This window comes from Lemur catta, chromosome 25, assembly GCF_020740605.2.
Source record: "Lemur catta isolate mLemCat1 chromosome 25, mLemCat1.pri, whole genome shotgun sequence".
Taxonomy (NCBI): Eukaryota; Metazoa; Chordata; class Mammalia; order Primates; family Lemuridae; genus Lemur; species Lemur catta.
Genome location: NC_059152.1, coordinates 9,225,799 through 9,251,967, shown reverse-complemented (window position 1 = coordinate 9,251,967; position 26,169 = coordinate 9,225,799). Strand labels below are relative to the sequence as shown.

General features: G+C 36.4%; 1 protein-coding gene across 5 annotated transcripts in view; it reads left to right on the top strand.

The window, feature by feature from the left end:
* The window catches only part of LYST (lysosomal trafficking regulator), a 126,766-nt gene that overhangs the window by 87,445 nt on the left and 13,152 nt on the right, over positions 1-26,169 (top strand). For all 5 annotated transcript variants that reach the window (XM_045537251.1, XM_045537249.1, XM_045537253.1 and 2 more), the window contains 7 exons: positions 1,633-1,789; positions 4,750-4,890; positions 7,596-7,813; positions 13,451-13,681; positions 17,092-17,281; positions 20,575-20,711; positions 25,214-25,312. In XM_045537251.1, the coding sequence (XP_045393207.1) occupies positions 1,633-1,789; positions 4,750-4,890; positions 7,596-7,813; positions 13,451-13,681; positions 17,092-17,281; positions 20,575-20,711; positions 25,214-25,312 (1,173 nt within the window). The remainder of the gene's footprint in view (positions 1-1,632; positions 1,790-4,749; positions 4,891-7,595; positions 7,814-13,450; positions 13,682-17,091; positions 17,282-20,574; positions 20,712-25,213; positions 25,313-26,169) is intronic.

Below are 26,169 nucleotides of genomic sequence, written 5' to 3'. Positions count from 1 at the left end.
TGTTTACTCATACTTCGATAAATGAAAAATGGAGCTTTGTTTCAGACTTATGTTTTACCTAATTTAAATGTATGGTATTATTTTTTACCTTCTTTTACTTTAACAGAAAACTAGAAATCATTATGTGAAATTAAATATCATCTTCTATCTTAATTCTCTAAAAACACTTGCCCAGGCCAGGCACAGTGGCTCACGCCTGTAATCCTAACACACTGGGAGGCTGGGGTGGGAGGATTGCTTGAGCTCAGGAGTTCAAGACCAGCCTGAGCAAGGGCAAGACCCCATCGCTATAAAAAATAGAAAAAGTAGCCAGGCATGATGGTAAGCACCTGTTGTCCCAGCTACTTGGGAGGCTGAGGCAGGAGGATTTATTGCTTGAGCCCAGGAATGTGAGGTTGCAGTGAGCTATGATCATGTCACTGCACTCTATACTGGGCAACAGGGCAAGCCCTTGTCTCCAAAAAAAAAAAAAACCAAATACCACTTGCTCAGAATATATTTATTTTAGCATAAATTGAAAATTAATAATTCATTATCTATTCAAATATATAATAATTATATACCTCATAAAAAATCAAAAGATTTCTAGGGATCTGTTATTCATACCTCTAGTGTTATTTATATAACAATATATTTATAATGTACCGTAGCCATTAGTCATGTTCAAGAAATTATGCATTGATTTATTAAACAGAAATTTACCAGATCTTAAAAATTTTCAATAGAAACAAAGTACCTCTTTCTGTGAAATTAATATCAATAGAATTCTATTGGAAATTCAAAAGAATTCAATAGCCACACATTGTATTCTGCACAACAGTATCAAGATAGGAGCAGCTGAAGCAATTTTCTCATATTTACCACATTATTTTATATCACAGTTCCAGAAACATTCTTCTAAGCATTTTACGACTGTCACTATTTGATCCTTTAGCAGTTGGAAATGGAGCATTGCTGTGGGAATCAGGAAGTGACTCTTGAGGATTCACTGCACCTGACTTTGTTATCAGAGGCAGACAGAAGCTCTGGGAGATGAGACTAGTGACAGTAAATGTTTGGATGAGCTTCCTGCTTTATGATGAGAAGATAGGAGCAGTGAAAAACCACCATATTCTTCTTTCTATGTCTTTGTAACTATACTACAAAATAGCCATAAAATGTTATAGTATTAATAATATCAATAATATGACACAGTTTTTACATTTCTATTGTGTTTCCACTTCTAGAGAAGCATTTCTCCAAATAACATAGCATTACATCTTGAAATTCTCTTTTAAAATGCAGATGTCTCTAGTGGTAGAAACAGCTCTCGTTTTTGAGTGCTTGATCGGCTTAGACATTATGAGCCATTAGTTGGGAGGCATGGTGCTGGGAGTTAGGATGCAGAACAGGGAAATTTTCCGTGAGGGAACGAGAGAGTGAAGGTGAAGAATGTGACATGCTTCTCTAGTGTTCTGGTCTTGGTGGGGCCCCAGGGAGGAGACTCCCACACAAGTGGGAGAGCAAGCAGGCGGTAGAGAATGGCGGCAAAGGGGTGGGAGAGAAGGATGGAAAAGAAGACTATCCAGTGCTTTTCCAGTGTTGCCTGGAGCCCACAGTCATAAATTCTCTCCGACTCACTGTTTCCTTCAGTACTTGGAGGAAGAGTACCGCAAAGGAGCCAGGGAGGATGACCCCATGCCTCCTGTGCAGCCCTACCACTACGGCTCCCACTATTCCAACAGCGGCACTGTGCTCCACTTCCTCGTTAGGATGCCTCCTTTCACAAAAATGTTTTTAGCCTATCAAGGTAAGGATTTTTTTCTTATAACTGCCTAAAAAGTCATGTTGGGTCATCAGAAGACAAAATAAATTTGACTGGCTTTTTAAGAACTCTCAAGACTAATCAAACCACAGGAAAAAGAATTCTATTTATTCCTTCACCAAAAAGCTATAGTAAGCCAAATCATGTTACTAATGTCTCAGATTTTAGCTTCAAATTAAGCATGTCTATGTTTATAAAAATGCAATTCACTTTTTAAAAATTAAAATGTAATTCACAAACCATAAAATTTACCCTTTTGAAGTATATGCAATTCACTTTTTAAAGACATTGAACTTAATAATTATTGCAAATCATATAAGTTACCTTTGGAGCCTACGTACATTATTTGTACATAGGGTACATTATTGTAGTTTGTCATAGGGAAGTACATTATTGTAGTTTATTATAACTCCTGTCTCTAATAGGAGAGCCACACTGGCACTTTCAGTGTGTAGCTTTCTAGTTAATAATCTTCTACCTCCACATTGTAAGCAGCAGCCTGCAAGCCTGAAGATGACTAAGATAGGAGTGAATTTCCTGGTTTGTGTGCAAATAGAGACACACTCAGCTGTCAGTTTCTAATGAGAACTGTGGTATTAGCTCTATAGTTGTTTCTCCTGGCACCCAGAATCCTTTGTGGAATCATTTTCCGTTCATTTACTCAACCCATCTTGAACTTCCTTATGTTTTTACTCATATATGTCCTCTTGGAGGAATGGACTTTGTAAAAGGGGCTTTTGTTTATTTGTCCATCTGTAAGTGCACAGAACAAATGTTCCACATGACAGCTGTTCAAATATTTGAAGGTTGTCACCCTTTCTCTTCTCTCTCTCAGTCTTGTTTTTCCTCTGGTTAATTATCCTTGGTTAATTTGACATCGGGTCGAGGGCCTCCTATGTGCATGGCCTTCTCCCAGCTTCAGCAAGGAATAACAGATAATAAATAAGACAGTTTTATACTTAATAAAGAGGTTTAAAAACTAATGTTTAAGCCATCCTTGTTTACTATGGTTTCCAAGCCTGCCACTATTCTGAAGATCTTTTGGAACAGATCCTGATTTGTGAGTGTCCTTATTAAAAAATGGCAGTCAGAATAAAAAAGAATATTTCAGATGTGGTTTGAGGCCATTGCAGTGTTTAACAGACCTGTTACCTCCCTCCATCTAAGACTATATTTCTTTAATGTAGCCTAAGAATCCATTAATATAAAACTCCCAGTCAACTAAAATTTATCAATATTTTTCATTCATATTACTGTTATGAATATATTCATATGTAATATTATGTTTTCTGCATTGTGTATTTATGAATAGATTTTTTTAAAATCCTGGACTACCTCAATCCCCATTCACTTTTTTATCTCATTAGTTTAAAATGATATTTGTTGGCTTTTGAATTTACATCTAGACTTACGGTTTAGTACAGGGATTCTCAACCTTGGCTCTATAGTCCTTTCATGCTATGTAATTTTTTTGTCATGGAGGCTGCCTTGTGCATTGTAGGATATTTAGCAGCATCCCTGGCCTCTCCCCACTAATGCCAATGGTACCACCACCTCCCCATCCCAGTTGTGAGAATTAAGAATGTTTCTAGACATTGCCAAAGAATCCCTGGAGGGTGAAAGTGCTGCCAGTTGAGAACCCCTGGTTTAGTATATGCATGTTCTAGATTATAGGAATTTGTAGTAGTACTTTTTAAAAAAATCTAGGAAGCTACAGAGAATCTTAAAATCTGAACAGAACCTCCTGTGCTTCTCTTGTTCCACAGTTCCTTAGTCTCAGCTCTAGAGTCTGTGACCCCACCATAGCCTTACAGAATTGCCTTAATTTTTCTGAATTCCATCTAGATTGACAACTTTTTCTCCTCAGTGAGTTAGGAGGTATTTGTTTAAGTGGCCCTCCATACTTTCTGAGAAAAAATAAATATTTATAAACCTTATTTCTTCCTAGATTTTATTTAGTGGCTAGCCAATGCTAACTAACTTAACAGAGTAGATGAGAAAGTGATAAAAGTAATAGTGAATGTTACTCAGCAGAACAACTAAGGCTTGGAGAAGAATCTTAACACATCCTTTTGGAATTGTGTTTTGCTTGATGCTGAGATTGGTTTGTGCCAGTCTCCAAATGAAAAGATATGTTCAAATTTCAACAAGTTCAGAAGAGTGTTAGATGATGCAATGTGGTTCCTAAGAAACATGTACACTGCTGCTTTCAGGGGCCAATTTTTGGATATCATTTAATCTAGACCTTCCCTATGGCTAGAAATTCTGATAATTGTTGACAGAAAAGAGAGTCCAAATTAAATTCTTAATTTAATTATTAATGGTCTATACTGGAAAAAACATTTAAAAGAGTGACTATGCTTAGTTTTATCTTCATTCCTAGGGAATTTTACTCAATTCTTTAGCTTAGAGTTAGAGCACCTAAAAAGCAATGCACCACATACACACCCAAAACAAAAAGAAAACAAGGGAAAAAAATAGTCTTAACAGTTACAGATGAAGGAATAATTTGCTTCCTGATGAAGAAAAAATTATTTACCTACTTGAACTTTAATTTTCCTTTTCATTATTCATTCATTCAATAAATAAATCATTACTGAGTACTCATTATATGCTAGATGCGGGCGATACCCAGGCCCCTGCTTTTATGGAACTTTCATTCTGCTTGGGTAGACAGAAGGTAATCAATTAAACAAATAAGTGATATAAATTCATCTATTATGTATATTATGAAAGCATAATACAAATGAAAAATAATGTAATATCTCAAATTATTTATAGAAATATTTATTTTCAAGAATATGAATAACCTCTTTTAAACTATGAACAAACAAAATGAACATTATTTTAATCTTTCTGAAGTAGCAAAAGTAAATTAATTATGACGGGCCTCAAATGGAATTAGGTCTTTGTGTCTTAATTATGTTATTTGTACTTGTTTATAGATCAAAGTTTTGACATTCCAGACAGAACTTTTCATTCTACAAATACAACTTGGCGCCTCTCATCTTTTGAATCTATGACTGATGTGAAAGAACTTATCCCAGAGTTTTTCTATCTTCCAGAGTTCTTAGTTAACCGTGAAGGTATGGCAACAAATTATTTCTAATTTACATTTCTGAGGGTTTGTGGTTGTTTTATTACTTTCCAAAAATAAAAATAGCTTTTGTAAGTTCTAAAATTTGAGTTCCAAAATAAGAGAAATTCCTTTATCAAGTATATAATTTTATTTTCAAAGAAGCTTGAAGATATTAAGTATTTTATAGGATTAAATATATTTGAAAGACTGTAACTTTAACTATTAAAATTATTTGTAAACATGTTTTAATTTTATTATAGAAATTGCTTTAGTCTTTTTTCTGAATATGAAGGTTATAATATATTCATTAAAAATAATTAGTATGACTATTGAAAGCAAAATGTAAATTAACTAAAAATCTCAGTTATTTTATGAAGAATGACAGAAATAAAAATAAAATACTCTAACCAGAATTAACACCCAAAAGGAATACTAGAGGAGAAAACAAATTTTCTGTGATGCCAATGACCAGCAATCTTGGCCAACCTTACCTGTTTTTAAATAGAAGATCAGTTAACCCTTTAAGCAGTATCTGTTGGTCATTTTCCTACATTGCTTAATTCCATATTTTTATGTGACCCTTAGGAACATATGAAATTGAGAATTATAGCTTTAAGGGAGTTTGTGTTGGGCAAATTACTTTAGCATTTTGTTTCCTACTAACTAGCCTCTCTGAGGTTTTTTGGAGAATCGTTAATAAATCCATACTGCTAGTTACCCTGGAGCATGTTTTATAGTGTTGCCCAAGTGAGAAATGCCTCAGTCAAATACCAGCATCTGCAATTTGGAATACCTGCCTTGTGGCTTTCAGTTGGGGACTCATATTTAAATCTACTGCTTGTTTTCCCTGTCCATGGTCTCTTATATGTATGCTCCAGCTATCTATGGCTATGTAATAAATAATCCCAACACTTAGTGGCTTAAAACAATAATATATTTATTATCTATCATAGTCTTTGTAGGTCAGAAATTCAGGTGCAGCTCAGTCAGGTGGTTTTGGCTCAGGGTCTCTCATGCAGTTGCATTCAGATTGGCTGGAGCTGGAACAGGCAGGGAGTGGAGCAGTAGGCAGCTGGCAGGCATCTCTTTCTCTTCACGCAGTGTCAGTGCTTTTCCACGTGGTCTGTCCATGTGGGCTCATCTGGGCTTCCTCACAGCATAGCAACCCTGGACATCCTACTTAGCAACTCAGGGTTCCAAAGGTGCGTGTCCCAAGAGAGAGACTCGCAGAAGCTGCGTGGCTTTTTCCCACCCAGCCCTGACAGTCCCGCAGCATCATTCCACTGCATTCCATTCGATGAGGAAGTCACAAGTGCCTGTCCAGATTAAAAGGAAGATTTGCCACGTGGTGGAGAGTAGCAAGATTTTGGAAAAGCATTCAAGACAGGGAATGTTGTAGCCATTTTTGGAAAATATCATTTTCTACAGTGCACATCAGATCATTTCCTACTGACATTCTTCTAGGCCAGTCATCTGCTCTGGGTGAGGAGTGTCCACCTCTGTGATGTGCCCCCAGAACACCTGAAAGTTGGGAATGATTTAGTTTGTAGAAACCTGCTACTACCCAGCCCCTCCCAGCCCAGCCCTTAGGTGCCTCCTTCGCTGTTGTTAAGTAGATAAGTTCCTGCTGCTGCCTCTCCCAAAGCTGCACACGTAGAGTTCTGCAGGTGCTCACCAGTCCATCTTAAATCACCCTGCAGCTGCTCTGCGTGATGACTGCTGAGCTTTCTGAGATGCCTCACCCCATCCCATATGAATTTTGTATAAGCTCTTGGTTTATAGTCCATGTCATATCATTTCAAAGTAATTCCAGCCAGTTTGATGAAGATCCTTCTAACTGTTTTCACAAGATCAAAAAGTAGACCTTGATTTTATATGGAGCTTAATTAGCTTTTAAAAGATCCTTTTTAATTTTCATTCTGTTATGGTCTTCAGCACACCATAAAATGTAGCCCAACAAGCCATTTCTGTTCAAAGGTAACATTTCTTTTAGGATAATTTTTTTTAAATAAACACTTCTGAGATTTTTATTTATACTAACAGACGAATGAGACAATTAGATATTAGCTCATTTACATCACAGAAGAACGCTCTTTTCCATGTGTTGGGATAATTGTGTTTTCTACAGGGATGCTTAGTAGAAAGGAAGTCAGAACAAACCTATAAACTTACCATAAAATTAATAGACTATGACAGTTCATTCTAGCAATGTATATACTTTGTGATAATTGAGTTTTTTAGACTACAGAATACTAATATTTATTAAACATAAATAATCTTAAATATATTAAAATATTAATACAAATAATTCAGAAATGCTTATACAAAGTCCTAGTTTGATTTTAATCAAGTTTACAGATGAATAGATATTTAAGCACATATTGCATTTGAAGATTTCATTAGTGAGACTATTGGATTTACTAGGCAATGGCTTTCCACTTTTTCTTCAATATGTTATGAAGTGGTAGAAGGATAAAGTTGAAAGATCTCAAATTTAATTAGGATAGTGTTAATGCACGTAGCCCTACTAGTAGGTAAGTAAGTAGATAAGCAATGATGTTTTCTTATTTAAAAGGTAAATCCTCTTTGGTATTCCTTTTTCTGGTTGTAGCACATAATCAGCTGTTTCTCTGAATTCTTAAGACCTTTTCTGTGGCCAGAATGAAGCATGGTTTTGGAAAGATAAACATTAATATTAATCTTCTCTTTTAGGTTTTGATTTTGGTGTGCGTCAGAATGGTGAACGAGTTAATCATGTCAACCTCCCCCCTTGGGCACGCAATGATCCTCGTCTTTTCATCCTCATCCATCGGCAGGCTCTAGAGTCTGACTACGTGTCCCAGAACATCTGTCAGTGGATTGACTTAGTGTTTGGGTATAAGCAAAAGGGGAAGGCTTCTGTTCAAGCCATCAATGTTTTTCATCCTGCTGTAAGTGACTCTTTTAAAATAATCTACATTTATATAAGATAGAATCTGAATACTGTAAGGTTAGCTGTTAGGCTGTTGCTTTAAAATATGCAAGTTATCACTGAGAATTGGCAATAACATTAAAGTGTTACTCAATATTTTTCAGGTTTCATATTTCCTCTCTTTGAAAATAAGTTATTATCTGTGTCAGGAGTTCTCCAAAACCACCCACAGGTTTGATGATTCACTAGGCAGACTTAAGGATTCAGCAGCTCAGGTTTATTACAGTGAATGATACAAAGCAAAATCAGCAAAGGCAGAGGTCCCCAGTCTTTTTGGCACTAGGGGACCTTTTTCTGGAAGAGAATTTTTCCACAGATAGGGTCGGGGGGGGATGGTTTCAGAATGACTCAGGTGCATTACATTTATTGTGCAGTCAAACCTCTCTGCTAATAATCATCTGTATTTGCAGCTGCTCCCCAGCGCTAGCACCACTGCCTCAGCTCCACCTCAGATCATCAGGCAGTAGATTCTCATAAGGAGCGCGCAGCCTAGATCCCTCGCATGCGCAGTTCGCTGTAGTGGGTTCACACTGCTATGGGAATCTAGTGCCACGGCTGATCTGACAGGAGGTGGAGCTTTTGCGGTGATGCGAGCAGTGGGGAGCGGCTGTAAATACAGATGAAGCCTGGCTCAGCCATTCGCAGCCTGCTGCTCACCTCCTGCTGTGTGACCTGGTTCCTAACAGGCCATGGACTGGCATCAGTCCGCTGCCTGGGGGTTGGGGACCACAGAGCAAAGGGTAAAGGAGCGTGGGCAAAGTCTGGGAGAAACCAGGCACATACTTCCAAGTGTCGCCTGGTGAGTCACAAAGAACAGACTCACTTCCTCCAGCAGCGAGTTGTGATGACATATGTGAAATGTTGTCTGCCAGGGAAGCTCATTAGAGACTCGAGTGCTCAGGGTTTTTACTGGGTGCTAGTCATGTAGGCACCCTCTGCCTTGCACATACTGAAATTCCAGACTCCCAGAAGGAAAGCAGGTGTTCAGCGTAAACTATATTGTTGGTACATACTGTCCAGGCACAGGAAGCCTCTCTTATCAGTTAGGGAATGTTCGGAACTCTTCTGAAATCCAGGTTCCCAGACACCAGCCAGAGGCTGACCTTGCAAGCAGGCCTTTCCAAGGAGAGCAGTGAAGCTTGCATGTTCACTCTTTTCAGTGCATTATTCTACATATATGTTCTATTTTTAAATGGCATTATTTTTCCTTATTTCATAAAAATGTACTTGTGGTTTTTAGAAAAATGTATAAAATATAGACTAGGAATAGGAAGAAATTTAAAAATCAACTTTGACATCACCATCCAGAGATAAATATTAGAAACCATCTTCCAGACTTTTTTGTATACATATATATATTCCATTTATATAATAATATTAATACTATTTGGTAACCCTTTTCTCTCCCTGAACAAGGTAGTCTTAAATATATTCAAGTCATTGGTTATCATTCTACATGATTTTTAATGGCTACTTACTAGAAGTTGAGCATCCCTAATCCAAAAACCCAAAATCCAAAATGGTCCTAAACCAGAAATCTTTTGAGCACCAACATGACACTCAAAGGAAATGCTCACTGGAGCATTTTGGATTTCAGATTTTCAGGTTAGAGATGCTAAACTGGTAAGTATATAATGCAAATATTCCCAAATCCAAAAAAATCGGAAATCTGAAACACTTCTAAGCATTTCAGATAAGAGATTCAACCTGTATTCTAAAGTGTGACTATATGATAATTTATTTAACCAGTCTTCTATTTTTGGATATTTAGCTAAGACTTTTTTGCTATTAAAATTAATATTCCTGAGGTTATTTCTTTATGTACATCTTCATTTCCTTAAGGCAAATTCCTAGAAGTAGAATTGTTACACTTCCACATGTGCTTTTCAATATTGTTAAATAGACTAAGTTTAAAAAAAAAAAAAATCTTATCTATTCAGGAAACATTTATTTTGCTAGGCTCTGGGATTTAAGAGTAAATAAGACTCCAATAGGGTGAGCAGGGTTAGGAAAGTTGGCGTAGATGTGCCTGCCTGAATGTGGTAGTAGAGTCTGAATGAGGCCTCTCGAAGGAAATTCCTCAAAGAGCAGGAGGTAAAAACACAAATTCTGAGGAGAAAGGTATTTCCTGGTACTGCCTAGTGGCTGCTCAAAAACAGGTACAACAGATTAACCACTAATCTGCGGCCTAAGACATTTAACCTCTTTGTTTTCCTAACTTTAAAATTAGGAGGTAGAATTAGATTGATCTTGGATTTCCCTACCAACTGTAATTTTCTGTGGAGAGTATAACAAATGTACAAGTGCTTATAACAAATACAGCTAAAAGGTACACACAGAACCTATAGTCAAATATTCCATATCTGAGTTTATTTATGCCAGTGATCCATTCCCAAAAGTATAAAGTAAAGGCAAAGCTTCTGGTATAGTTTTCTTGCTTCATTTACATTTGATACTAAAATGCAACTTTTAAAGCAATTAGGAATTTTGCCATTAACCTCAGTATACTCTGTGCCTACAATCCTGCACCATCTTTTCAGCTATTCTTATGTAAAATTCACATTAAAAGTATCTGAAGACTAAATATACAAGGTAATTCTGATGTGAATGGAATTTTCACTTCTTTGGGACTTCAGGACTTTTTTAAAAAAGATAGAATTTATGCCATTGTTCTTAAGAATTTAATAAAATTCAATTTATGAGGCAAAACAAAGTAGTGATTAAGTACACAGTCTCTGAATGAAGAATTGAGTTCAAATCCTCACTCTGTGACTCTGCCACTTGTTGTGTGACCTTGGACAAATACCTTAACCTCTCTGTACCTAAATGTACAAATTTATAAAATGTAATTTATAATACCAACTTCATAAATGAGGAAGGAAATTCATATAGGATAATGTCTGCTAACAATTAAGTACAAATAAATGTTAACATTTTTAAAAGGCATGTAGAAATGCCATTTGACCTTAATTTATCATTCACTAATAAACAGAAACCGATATCACAGAATATAAAGAAGCCATATTTAAAAATAATTTTTTTTTTATTTCAAAGTATTATGGGGGTACAAATGTTTTCGGTTATACAGATCATTTTTGTAATGCTTGAATCAGAGTTAAAAGTGTGCCTGTCACCTAGATAGTGTTCGCTGTACCCATTAGGTAGTTTTTGCACATCCCCTCCACACACACCCCTGCCCCCTGCTTGGTTTCCTTCGAGATGTGCTGCCCTCTATGCACATGTGTTCATCACTTCCAATTTCATGGTGAGACATGTGGTATTTGCTTTTCTATTTTTTAGATACTTCACTTAGGAGAATGATCTCCAGTTCCATCCAAATTGTTGCAAAAAGCATTAAGTCATCCTTCCTCATGGCTGAGGAGTACTCCATGGTATACATATACCAAATTTTATTAATCCACTCATGAATTGATGGGGACTTGGGTTGAGTCCACATCTTTGCAAGTGTGAATTGTGCTACAATAAACATTCGAGTGCAGGTGTCTTTTTGACTAAATGACTTCTTTTCCTTTGGGTAAATACCCTATAGTGGGATTGTTAGATCAAATGGTATGTCTACTTTTAGTTCATTGAGGAATCTCCATACTGTTTTCCATAGAGGTTGTACTAATTTGCAGTCCCACCAACAGTGTATAAGCGTTCCTTTGTCTCTGCATCCATGCCAGCATCTATAGTTTTTGAACTTTTTAATAAAAACCATTCTAACAGGGGTACAGTGTTATCTCATTGTGGTTTTGATTTGCATTTCCCTGATGATTAGTGATGTTGAGTATTGTTTCATATGTTTATTGGCCATTTGTCTACCTGCTTTTGAGAAGCTTCTGTTCATGTCTTTTGCCCACTTTTTAATGGGGTTGTTTGATTTTTTTCTTCCTGATTTGCTTGAGTTCTTGTAGATTCTGATTATTAGTCCTTTATTGGATGTGTAGCTTGAGGAAAGAAATCACAGATGATACAAACAAGTGGAAAAACATGTCATGCTCGTAGATCGATAGAATTGACATTGTTAAAATGTCCATACTACCCAAAGTGATCTGCAGATTCAATGCAATCTCCATCAAAATACCAATGTCGCATTTCACAGATCTAGAAAAAATAATTCTATGCTTCATATGGAACCAGAAAATAATCTGAATAGCAAAGCAATTTTAAGAAAAAGAACAAATCAGGAGGCATCACATTACCAGACTTCAAACTATACTATAAGCCTATAGTAACCAAAACAGCATGGTATTGGCACAAAAATAGAGACATAGACCAATGCAACCAAACAGAAAACCCAGATATAAAACCATCCATATGCAGCCAACAGATCTTTGACAAAGCAGACAGTAATATACACTGGGGAAAAGAATTCTTATTCAATAAATGATGTTGGGATAACTGGATAGCCACATGCAGAAGAATGAAACAGGATTCATGTCTCTCACCACTCACAAAAATTAACTCAAGATGGATAAAGCACTTAAATGTAAGGCATGAAACCATAGGAATTCTAGAAGAAAATATTGGAAAAACTCTTCTAGATACGAGGCTAGGCAAAGAATTTATGAAGAAAACCCCAATGACAATCACAGCAACAACAAAAATAAATAAATGGGACTTGATTGAATTAAAAAGCTTCTGCACAGCCAAGGAAATAATTAACAGAGCAAACAGACAATCTACAGAATGGGAGAAAAATAAACTTTAAAAGAATTCTGGCCATAGGATTATACCAGTCAGTATTTGATTGCTTTTTTAGCACATTAAATCAAATAGCCGTTATAAATGCCCTGCTTAGATGTGCATCTGTAACAAATATTTGACCCCTGGTGCTGGAAGTGATGGTGAGGGGAATAGTGTTGAAGATTATTTAACTTGTGAAGTATCTTTGAAATTTTATTTTGGCACATATGGAAATGTTATATGCAGATATGTAAATGAAAGTTGCTATGATTGATTAAATGCCAAAAGCTAAACTGTTCAAGTAGGTATGCACAAAATATGGCCAATCTGTACTCAGCTACTGACTACTAGCTTTAGAAATAAACAAGTAAATGCACATTGCTCTCTATCTGATTTTAAGGGATGACAACACTAAGAAGAAACATGTAATAATACCCTTTACATTAAAAAGCTTGTAATTTTCATTGCTACTCTTTCAGAATCATTTATAATTTTCTTTAGAACTTAAGTAATGTTCTCTTGAACTACCTACCAGCATTGTTTTCTAACTTCATTTTGCCTTTTCTTGTATATCACTTTGGACAAGCAACTTCTTCAATAACTTGGTATTATGCATGAAGTCATACATATTCTCAGGTCTTAAATTAGAAAGGACTTTTATAAACGTACCTAATTAAAACCAATAGTCAAGATACACTATTTTTGTTCACCCATTCAGAAACATTGATTACTTCTATTCTGATCTCAGACCATTAATGATCAAAAACAATTTTAAATCATTTCCATTTGAAATAGAGAGGTGTAAACCATTGGCTAGAAAAGAAAGCATTATTTTTCCCTTTGGTATTATTGCCAAGTCTTGCTTTATGCTACATGTCTCTTGTTCTTTTCCTCTTGTACTGTATAGACATATTTTGGAATGGATGTCTCTGCAGTTGAAGATCCAGTTCAGAGACGGGCGCTGGAGACCATGATAAAGACCTATGGGCAGACTCCTCGTCAGCTGTTCCACACGGCTCACGCAAGCAGACCTGGAGCCAAGCTCAACATCGAAGGAGAGCTTCCAGCCGCTGTGGGGTTGTTAGTGCAGTTTGCTTTCAGAGAGACTCGAGAACAGGTCAAAGAAGTCACCTATCCGGTATGTCACTTGGATTTCAATAGAATTCAGCAAAACCTGATTAGACTTCTGCAATGCCAGGCCCTCTTCTAGGCTCTCTAGGGACACAGAAATGAATAGCACGGTCCTGGCCTAAAGCTGTGCACCAGCCAGCACAAGACAGGTGCAGGCAGCAAAAGCAATATCCCGTGCGAGGTAAATGCTGTGTTAGGGATATGAAGAGAGTGCTTTGGGGAGCTCAAAGGAAAAACGAATTGATTGTGTCAGACAGTAGACTCCCTTAGAGAGCAGAGAGAAGGGTCAATTACCAGGGAAAGCTTCCCAAGGCAGTGACGTAACAGGATTTTGCAAACAAGAGGGGAGGAACCGTCAGGACTGCGGAGCAGTTGAAGCGTGGGTATGGCAGTGTACACGTGCGCAGCAGGGTCCTGGTTATCATCTGCAACCAAGAGGACTGACCAGCGGTATGGATGTTCTGGTTTACACTTACGGAGAAACTTTACGTATTTTTCTTTGGCCTCTCCAGATTGTAATCGTAAAAAGTATTGTCTCTAAAAATAGAAAATAGGTATAATTTTTACTTTGAAATAGAAAAATAAAGCAAGCCTTAAAAGTAAAATGGATTTTAATCTTTAACTCAGTTCTTCATTATAAAAGTAGCATAAGATGGTAAAATGTGAATTGTAAAGTATTATAAGAGCTTGCAGAAGGAAATCACAAAAAATGACACAGTAAAGAAAAGGTTGTGAAGGACCTTAAATGAAATAAAGCAGCGTTATCTCAAACTATAGTAATCTGTGATCCATTTTAAGAGGAAAGGTTTTCACCGACCTTGTTTTGACAGTTTTTCCTTGTAATAATATTACTTTATGTCAGACAGAACACTAGATGTAAATTCTTTATGCTCATAGTTCACATGTCAAATTTACATGTTAAATACAAATAAAACTTATGCAACCAATAAAATTTAATTTTAAAATATTAATATGATAGACAATGTTGTTTTACTAAAACCAAATCACCAATATTGAGTTTCATACTAGAAAGCTATATTTTTGATTTTGTGTTTATGATGCCTCACAAATCATTTTAGTCACTGTCATTACCAGGGTTACTATTTTTAACTACAGTCTATTATTTTAATATGTCAAAGTAATTTTATAGTACATCCCTGAAAATTAATAAGTGCCATTTAATTTACTACTATACTTATTGCTCATTTTAAGTTGGCATATTATATTTTATAAAAAGGCTCACAGTGGAAATGTCGTCCCAACTGGTCTCATTCCCATCTCAGGACCTTTGCACTGTTTCCTCCACCTGCAATAACCCGTCCCCAGATACACCCCCAGTTTGCTCACTCATTTCATTCAGGTCTCTGCACAGACATTTCCTCAGAGTCTTGCCTGAGCCCCATCTAAATGCTTTTTGTGCAGCTCTGATTGTATCTAAATCTGATTATATCTAAAACAGCAGTTCCATCATTCTCAGTCCTTTTCCCCTTCTTCATTTTGCTTCATATAGCATTTCCACCACCTGACACATTGTACATGTATTTGTTTACTGATTTGTCTGTCTCTCCCATCCCAGCTAGAGTGATAACTCCATGGAGACAAGGACTTTGTCTTTTCCATCACTGTATCTCCAGTTCCTAGGACAGTGCCTGGCATACAGTGGACACTCACTATTTCTTAAATTAATGTCTTCTCAAGCACAAGTTCTTTACAGTTTGGCTTGCTGCATGTCTGTGTGACGTGTAATGACATTTATGCCACTGCTTTTTATTTGAACCACCGTGAAGCCTTCCACACAGTACTGCTCCTTGACTGCTTGGGCCTTCACTTGACATCTACACAAAGTGCAAACGCCAGCCCTGAAGCTGAGCCACAGTCCTCAGTTATAAAGGGGTCATCTGGATGACCCGGATATGCTTGTGTGAACTACAGTTCATCACTGAAGTTTAAAACAATCAGAGCTGTATGGAAAGCATTTAAAAATATAAAGCACTCTTCTTTTCTACATACTATGATGTAGAACAGTTGCCATTGTATCTTTGTGAGTAATTGAAAAACTAAAAGTTTACACTCTACAATTTATATAAAAGGAATTTTCTGGCAAAGAATTGTGAATGATAAATCATAACTATAGCTCAGCACCCATGTTTTTCTCCACTTTAACACTGATAGACAAAATTTTAGAAAAAGCTAGTTTTCAAAATATCTGATCCTAACCCCTCTGTTCCCACTTTAGCATTCCTGAAGCTCTTCAGCTTTTTCAGAGATACTCATTTTTTTAAGACTCTGATATCATTTAAGACTATATATTAACATATGTCCCCTAAGCAATCTGACAGAATTATTAGAGGTCCTAAAGTGGACCTCCAGTAAGTTTTTAGAAGATAATATGTAGGCCAATGATGCCTTTTTTCCATTCATTGAAAAATAACCTAAGCAAATTTCACTGAAAACCATTAGGTTTTTTGTGGAACTGACTGAAAATTGCTTAGTATATTATTTTTATTACATTTATGTAGCATTTCCCCTGAAGAGTTAAAATAATTAAACTTTTAAATGTCTAAAAGAGGAAAAAATCCATTTAAAAAGAAGAGATTAATAGAAGATAAAACAGTGAAAAGAGAACAAAAAGAATAGAACTGTTGGGAGAAACTCCTAAAAAGGGCATGGTTTCTTCTCTGCTTAATTTAAAAATTTCTTGGTAATTATTTTTATTTGAGGTAGAGGAAACTTTCATTACCGTTAATGGCCAGGCACATGGTGTCACTCTACAGTGTCTTCCCTCAGTTTTCTGTACCCAAATACCACTGTTCAAGCTCCTCCTCTTTTGTTATTCACTGACAATTCCTTCTTACCTCTTTTCTTCTCTAGTACTTACTAGTATTTTCTAGAGATGCTCTAGTCTTCTCAATGTGCTCCATAGATAAATACTTTTCAATCCATTCATCAAACATCTCTTAAGAGCTTACTGTATTCTAGGCACACAGACAAATCAGAGGTGTTCCCTGACATCAGTCATAGTTGAGTGAGGTTTTGTGTACTACGTGGGGCATATGGCTTGGCACACTGCCAAACCACAATCCTCCTGTAGGTGTCAACTTTAAGTATTTCAGCTAGATTGAAAGAAATACACTTAAATTCTTTTTTTTTTTCCTGCTCAAATTTCAAGGAATTTTGAAATATTAGCCAGACACTTTAATGCAAGTTAGGCCAGAGCCACAGAATAAAAATCAAATAAGGAGCACATATTTCTATATGCTAAAGCACAGGGAAATAAAAAAGTATAAAATAATTCTTGCCCTCAAAGAACTTATAATTTATATTACTTTCTCTTCCTTTGTTTATAATTTAAATTAGAAGTAATTCTGTATTACCACCTTTTTTAAAAATCATACTTTTTACTTTTCTTGGTTTTAGAGTCCTTTGTCATGGATAAAAGGCTTGAAATGGGGAGAATATGTGGGGTCTCCAAGTGCCCCGGTACCCGTGGTCTGCTTCAGCCAGCCCCATGGAGAAAGATTTGGTTCTCTCCAGGCTCTGCCCACCAGAGCAATCTGTGGTTTGTCCCGAAATTTCTGTCTTCTGATGACATATAGCAAGGAGCAAGGTAAAATAAAACATAACGAAAATCATTCTGGATATATCTTTCATAAGATTTGAATGTTTCCTGCTCATCTGTGCTGTCATTTTGTTTTACTTCTAAATTTGTCTGGATCCTTGGTGAGAAACTCTGCTCAAATTTGTGGCTATTTAGTGCAAAGTAGGAATTAAAACATACTACATGAAAAAAATAAAAATTAAGTGCAGTGCTGTTTGAAATGAGAGGAGGAGTTTGAAGGAGACAAGAATGAATGATTATGTTCACAAGATGAAAACATTATCAATTTGATATAAAGGTAAACTTTGAGGCTCTTGAACCCCAGAAAAGACAAATATATTTGAACAAAAAATCTAGTACTTCAGAAGATACAGTCATAGAGCCAGGCATTGTGGTGTGTGTCTGTAGTACCAGCTAGTTGGGAGGCTGAGGTGGGAGGATTGCTTGAGCCCAAGAGTTTGAGGCTGTAGTGAGCTATGATTGCACCACTGCACTCCGGCATGGGCAGCAGAGCAAGACCCTATCTCTTTTTTTAAAAAAAAAAGGAAGAATGAGATATAGTCATTGATTTAAACAAACAAACAAAGCAAACAAGGGAGTCAAGTAGACGTGCAAATAGGTTTTAAAAACATACGCCCCTGAAAAGCAATCTTCTAACTCCTCACGCACGGACTCACTAAAAGCCACATGTGGAAAAGTGCTGCGCAGTCAAGCCCTCTTCGTATTTCTAAATGTCAAGTAGACCCTGAAAAACTAGAGACATTTTCCACTTAAGTAATCCCTCAGCTCTTCCAAATTAACCATTTCCCTGGATGCAAAAGAACTCTGCCTACTTACTAGGCATGGACTTAGGGCACTAACATGAATGACTGAAGGGCACTCATCTGTTCATACCAGGCTGTTTGCAGATGTGCCTGAAAGCTGACTTGTGGACCAGATGCCTCGTAGTCAGCACTGCTAGCGTCTACCATCACCTTCTGTGTACTGTGCTCCTCGGAGTCCATGTACAGCCTTCCACCTGCAGTGCAATGGCAGCTTGCCAGCGCCCGGGCCAAACATCAGTCACTTAAATCAAGCTTACTGGCCAGGCCACAGCTCTTTTAGGCTCATTCTTCTATCATTAAATGAATAATTATTTTTATAGTTGTCAGGAATAATGCATACACTTAAGTTTAGAGAGTTAGTGGGATAAGGTCGATCTGTTTAATCATAATTATTGTGATATCAGTTTACTACAATTAGTGATGAGTTGTATCACACCTCATAATTTACCACCAATAATACTTAAAGTACCAAAATGTGTGAATGATTTACTTTGTAAAACAATTAATTAGAATACATGAAAGTTTATCTCTATTGAGCAAAAGGGAAAGGGCTGGTATTATCACTTAGCATTGTGGAACTTAAATATGTCAAATATAATTCTCAGCCTATCTTATTTGTGCTGCTATGGTCACAAGCCCTTAGTGTGCTCTTAATAGCTGTGTTCTGTCAAATTACACTCTACTTCCTCACAGAATGTATTTGGGATTGGTCAGAATCTGAGCATGTCCAGAGAAGTTAACGTAACAGCTTCAGTCGTGGCCTCAGGAGGCACAGTGCATCCTGGCTCTGCCACTTACTAGCTGGGCAGAAGGCTGGGCTTGGCGAAGCCTGGTTTTTGATCTATAAAATAGGTATAACGAAAGGATTTACCTCACAGGGTAATTTACTATAAGGATTCAATGAAATAGTGTATGAGAATGATTAGCACAGTGCCCGGTTCATTCCAAGTGCTTAATAAGTGTTTATTGGACTATAAACGTCCTGGGGCCTGGGACGATGTCAGTATTTACTGTGTAGACCCAGCACTGACAGTCCACACAGGCATTCCAGAGAAGTGTTTACGAACAAGTGGAATTTGCAATCAAAGTTCGACTTGTTAACAGCTGGAATGTGTTGAGCACCGTCATATAAAATAGCTGTGTGGTTTTGCTCTGTTACACATGCAGGTACAACAATGTTAACAGCCACACTGAGATGGTTTTAATGATTTTAAGCCCAATGTAAACCAATTACTTGAGAACTGACTGTGCCTCAGAATTGTTTGAGGTGCCTTTTTTTTTTCAAAATATACTTGCTTGGGTCCCACTTGAGACACACTGCATCCGAATCTCTGGGGCTTGAGTCCAAGCCTACAAATGCTGAAAATCAATTTTCTTGCAAGCTCCTGTTTAAGATCCACTGTTCTAATAGGTAAAGGAGAAGTTTCTTTTTCTGAAAGAAAAAAAAAACATACTGCATCTTACACTACTGGAATCAGAAATGTGGGTTACTGAACACCTGCTACTTGCCAGATACTATGGTAGATTTGGAGAGGTCTCAAGACTCAGCATATGTGGTTCCTTACCCTAGCAGCATATACTTAGAGGAGCTTATATGTAGTGAGTCCTTCCTAATTCCTTTGTTGCAAATGTTGTCAACATTTGGTGTTTTACTCAACAAAACAAAAAGAAATCTGTGAATTACATTTTCAGTGTGCCATTGATTCATTCAAGAAATATTTATTTGTTATACTCTTCTCTATCCTGGATATTCTGGTAGGTACAGGAATAAATAAAACACATTCTCTCTCCTTTAAGAACTTAAAACATTGCAGGTTTCAAGGGCAGTACCATTTACAGCATTTATGCTGCATTTAGCTGTATTCAGCATAGATTATGAATAGTACAGGGAAAGGATGTCAAAATTTCCAAAGCTTTCTGTGAAAAGGACGTAACACTATGTTGTAAAAAAGAGAGAGAGAAGAGCATAACCTCCTTGCACGAAGGTCTACCGTGCACAGTCCTGAAGTCGGCAGGATTAAATTATTCCTTCTCAGGGTAGTGTTGCTTCTACTCTAGCAGCGTTCTCTTTCTAGTATTAGTAGTTGTCCATACGGATTATTCAGCACTGGGTATCTAGAAAGTTATTTAAACAGTATCTAGTTCATATTTATTTTTAAAAAAGGTGTCTCAGAACTTGAATAGAGTAAGCTTGACTATCATTGTCTATTATAAAAATTTCATAACAGAAATTTTAGTTCTAAATCAAATAAATCCCCACGAAAACAACCCAAGTGAAAAAGAATATAGTGCCACTCTTAGAATTCTATTAGCATTAATGAATAAAACTAAAATAAATTTTTCCATCTTAGGGATATAAAGATGACTTTGCACCAAATGGTATGTTCTGCTAAGTAAATTCAGGCTTTAATCTGTAATTTTTTGGCTGTCATGTAGCAGTTGAGCAGTAACCATCTTTTATTTCTCCTTCTCCTTAAGGTGTGAGAAGCATGAACAGTACTGACATTCAGTGGTCAGCCATCCTGAGCTGGGGTTATGCTGATAACATTTTAAGGTTGAAGAGTAAACAAAGTGAACCTCCAATAAATTTTATACAAAGTTCACAACAGTACCAGGTGAATTTTTTGTGCAATCTTTATCATAATTAAATATAATGTGTTAAAAAGGAGTCAGACTGATAGAAGCTGGTTTTTAATATCCTGCAATGAGTCCAGTCAAGAAGCTGATGTTTATAGTGCTACAGACTCCCTAACTACTGCTGTTCTGACTTATGTCTTCCAAATTTGTTTTGTCCATTTTCTCATTGAGAGAATATGGTCATAATCTCCTGCTCAGCATCAGGGAAGGACACAGTGTTTAAACAAAACCAACATTGCTTTCTTCAGTGTTCCCTCACCTTTGTCACTAGGTCATTTTCTGTAACCACAGTGCCATCTTTTATACCTGATTTTTCCTACATAGGTTGGGTATTCAGGCATCATGATGTCATTGGGCCTATTTATTTATTTACTAACTGTAGTTAGTAAACTACAGTCATTTACTAACTGTAGCCTTTGGCGAGTAACTTAACCTTTCCAAACTTGTTTCTTTCCTCCTCTTTAAAACTGAGATAATACTACTCACACTACTCTCTCAGAATGCTGTTGTAAAAATGTTTCTGGTATTTGTGAAAGAAACTTGTAAGCTATAAAACACCACTGCCACACTGTTAACAGACTGAGTTGTATGCACAGCCTTCCTTCTTTGACTGTCTTGCCATGGGAAGTTCTCTTACCATTTCCATTATCTGCATAACACCCGCTGCCTTTTCATGTATCCTAAAATGTGTCCCATTCCCTGAGCTCTTTAAAAATGGAGTAAGCTACTTTGGGGGAATTTTGGGCAGTGAAAGCAAGGGGAACAATGACTTGTTTGCATAACTTTCAATATTCCTGACATTACCAGGAAACTGACAGAAGTAAGAATAATGAGACAGTGAAAAACAACCTTATTAGAAATTTTAACAAGAATTTTTTTAGTTTTGAAACATATCAGCCCTGCATTAATCAGAGCATTTTTATGCAAACAGAAATATATATCCAAACACAAACTATAACCATAAATCATGGCAAAGCCAGCAGTTTAGCTAAATTGAAAATGAGTCTACAAAATAAATGAAAACACAAAAACATGGGATCAGTATGTTCCTTACTGTATCCTTTTTTGGGATTGTTATAAATTAGGGGGAAAAAGAAATATGTGCAGTGAGAGTTAGATATATAATACATTTTACCTTCAAAATATAATAACACAAATAGATTTATGAGCAGATATAGCTCACTGCTGTCGTCAATAATCTGGATTTACAAACATCTTAACTTTCCAATGAGAAATGATGTAAAAGAAAAGAAATTCTCATCAGCATTAATTGAATGACAAAGCAGTGTTAAAGATACACCCTACTGTAAGCTTTCAATCAAGATCTTTTTTCCTCCCATTACTAGGCTTTCCTTGCATTTGTTTGAGAGTTGGCTGTGACTGATTAAACTTACTAAATGGACATGGTGTGAGGAGAGGACAAAGATGGAAAATTACTTTAAGGAAGCTTTTCAGTTCACTAATATATTTTCTCCAGTACAAAGACAAGCATTTAGTCAAATTGTTTTTGCCAAATAAATTAACTATTAATAGTAATTTAGCAGATCCAAAGCTTGAATAAAGTTGTTTTAAGTAAAGTTCTTATTTTTATTTTTTTCCAGCTTTATTGGGCTATAATTGACAGAATTATATATATTTAAGTTATACAATGTGATGTTTTAATATACATATACATTGTGAAATGATTACTACAATCAGGCTAATTAATGTAGCCATCACCTCACATAGTTACTATTTTTTGTGGGGGTGATGAAGATATTTAAGATTTACTCTCTTAGTTTACTCTCTTAAATTTACTCTCAAGAATACAACACAATATTATTAACAATAATCACCATGTTATACATTAGATCTTTAGAACGTACTCATCTAGTATAACTGAAACTCTTGTACCCTTTGACCGTCTCTCCGTTCCACACACATCACCACCACCCCCAGCTCTGGCAACTGCCGTGCTACTCTCTGCTTCTGTACTTTTTTAGATTCCACGTATGAGTAGGATCATGCAGTGTTTGTCTTCTGTGCCTGGCTTATTTTACTCAACACCGTGTCCTCTGGGTTTACTCATGTTATCACAAATGACAGGATTTCCATCTTTTTAAAGGCTGAAATATGTTTCATGATGTGTATATACCTATCTATGTGTATATATATCTACGTATATATAATGTATAAGGATTTAAGCATTGCAAAATTATTTTTATCATAATAGATAAAATAAAGATGAAAGAATACTCTCATAAGTCCTTTTCACAAAACAAGATGCTCCAGATTTTTGTAGCAAAATACTGTGTGATAAAGTACTTCTAGTCAAATGACTAATTGGATGAGAATACCATAGTTCATTTTCATCCTTAGATATATTTCTAAGGATACATCTTTGTTCATTCTTTAATTTGTGAAAATTCAGCTAGGATATTATTTTATGAACGCTACCACTCTGAGATTTCACTTATATGATCAATTTCATCGTCATCATTTGAGTCTAGAGTCTTGATGGCTCTTCATCTTCTGAGTAGCCTCAGAATTTTTAAACACCTTCCTCTGTCAGTTTTGTTCCTTTGTTATTATTGGTAGACAGTGAAAAATTCTGAATTCTCAACTGTATTCCATGCAACCTAAAAGCAGACTGCAGAAATTATGTCTGCAGTTGTCTTTTATACTTTCTTGAAGGATGACACCATACTTTGGACAATACAATAAGAAAACCAAAAGATGACAATTTATTTCACATATTATATTACCCTTTTGAGAGACTCTATCATTCTCCCATTTTCTTAATGTTTTTTTTGTTTTTTGCATAGTAGGGAATAGTCGATGTTTAGTGATGAAATAATTCCTAGAATGATGAAATAGCAAAATGTTTCAAGACATAGAAAAAATAAGATCATTAAAATCTTATAATGTGGCCGGGTGCAGTGGCTCACGCCTGTAATACTAGCATTCTGGGAGACTGAGGTGGGAGGATTGCTTGAGCTCAGAAGTTTGAGACCAGCCTGAGGAAGAGTGAGACCCCATCTCTACTAAAATTAGAAAAAAGAAGTCAGCCAGACATGGTGGCAAACGCCAAGGCAGGAGGATCACTTGAGCCCAGGACTTTGAGGTTGCTGTGAGCTAGGCTGACTCCACAGCACTCGCCCCAGGCAACAGAGTCAGACTGTCTCAAGAAAAACAAAAACAAAAATCTTATAATGTAATTTAAGTTTATAAAAGGTTCAGTGGATCCATATGGTAGTTGCAAGAAAAAAAATGAGTTTTATTTTCTATATTTTTAAAAAGTTATTTTCTCTTTGCTCTTTGGAAGACCTCTAAGAAAAAATAAAAGTTATGAAGTATCAGTCCTTACAAATAGAATACTAAGAAAAGACACTGAAAAAATAAAATTGGATCCAGTGGACCCTGATTGTATATTGAGAGTTAAGAAGAATTAGGATGTCAAATGAAGCCTACCACTTTGAAGGAAATAAAAATTATACTCAGCAATTTAGAATAAATGAAACAAATAAATTTTGTTGAAGTCAGATGATGAAAAAAAAAAAGAAGAATTAGGATCAAAGAAAGTCATTTCCTAAGGTAGCGGAGACTTGAATACCTTTGAAGTCCAGGGGAAGAAGCCAACAAAAGACAGTGTGAAACTATAACAGAGGACAAGGGTTCTGAGGAACCGCTGGGATGGGGACAGGGCTGGCCTTGGAGCCAGAGACACCTCCTGAACGAGAAGACTAGGAGACATGTTGAGGCGCGGAGGAAGAGGGCTGCGGCTGAGGACCTCATCTTAGTGTGGCGTGGGGAGGTGACGCTGCACAAGCACCAGGGGAGCAGAGCAGGTGCGGACAGCTGCTGTGGGTGTGGCACTGGGTGGGGGTCAGCTAGCGCTGAAAGAAGACCTGTCAGGCCAGACAGAAAATTGCCCCAAACCTGAATGGTACCTCTGTGGTTAGGACTGAAGGATTGTGTACCAAAAGAGTAATCCCAGCGTTTACACTCACATTTATTTTTCCTTCTTCTCCTGCTTAACAGTCTTTAGAACTATTAGAAGAAATATCTCTATTTATATGTACCCTGTTTCCCCATCAAAGACATAAAAAGAAAAAAAGAAATAAAAGTAAAAAGCAGATAAATGTGTAAAACACACACATGCACACTCTCAACCTTAGACCTAATTGATCCTGAATTATAATTTCTAAGGAAAAAATGAATATATATATTTATGAGTTTGTGTGTGTGTGTGTGTGTGTGTGTGTGTGTGTGTGTGTGTGTAAAATCATAGACTATGTATTACAATACATTTTCATTTGGAAACAACTTCTAGTCATTTGGCTTACAGTTACAGAATATTATTATATCTGGTACCTTTCTAATCATTTTAAGTGCAATGTTTACGTGAAACTTGGAGACTTTTAAAAATAGTTGCCAGAAAAGTAGAAGCATTTCTTGGGCTTTTAAAACATGATGATCTTTGATTTGTCTTTTTTCAAAGGTGACTAGTTGTGCTTGGGTACCTGACAGTTGCCAGCTGTTTACCGGAAGCAAATGTGGTGTCATCACAGCCTACACAAACAGATTCACAAGCAGCACGGTAGGTCCCGGGCCCTCTGGGTGGGTGGTTTGGGATTTTTGTCAATGAGAAGAAGACCTTTATGAAGCATAAGATTAACTTGAAATGTTTGTACTTTGATCTTTTCCCCATAGTAGCTCTTAAAATGTTGAACAGCCACATATTTAACTCTTCAGGTTTATTAGGATCATGAAAATTTTTGGAAATAATTATAAAGGTCTATTTTTTTGGTTTTGGAGGCAGTATTTTGAGTTATGATCTGTTTTGTATTTAAGCTTTTTAATGACATTTTGATGCTTGCCTGTATTCTCGGAATCAGCCTGAATCTTAGGAGTATTATACAAGATTCTATCAAATTTGAAGGCTTAGAAACCCTATCGTTCAATATTCTTATGCTTTCTAGGTAAATTAAATGACAGCAAAATCCAAGTAGCCTATCTTGATGCCTACCACTTACTGGAAGAAATTATTTTTTAGCCATTCACTGAACTTCTAGGATTTTGGAGTTAAATCATAAAACAGTCTAGTGAGAAAAGAAGACACATTGTGCAGTGCTCCTTTTAATGTACTGTTCTTTCCTTCTCAAATCAACCACCTGCAATCAACTGCCTATTGTGCAGTTGAGGATAAGTGGCAAGTTTAGGGTGATAACTCAGTCATCATTCTAATCTAGAATTTTCTCTGTGCTTTTTTTAGTTATAATTTTCTTCATGATATTATTAAATATACTTTACTGGTTGAAATCTGTATTGCTGGCATTGGGTGACTCCCAGGTTCTTCTTACTTTTCTATCAAACTTACTTCATTTTGAACCCATTTTAAGATTCTTTTGCCATGGTCCCTGGGCTATAAATGTGACCATAATATTGTTTCTGTCT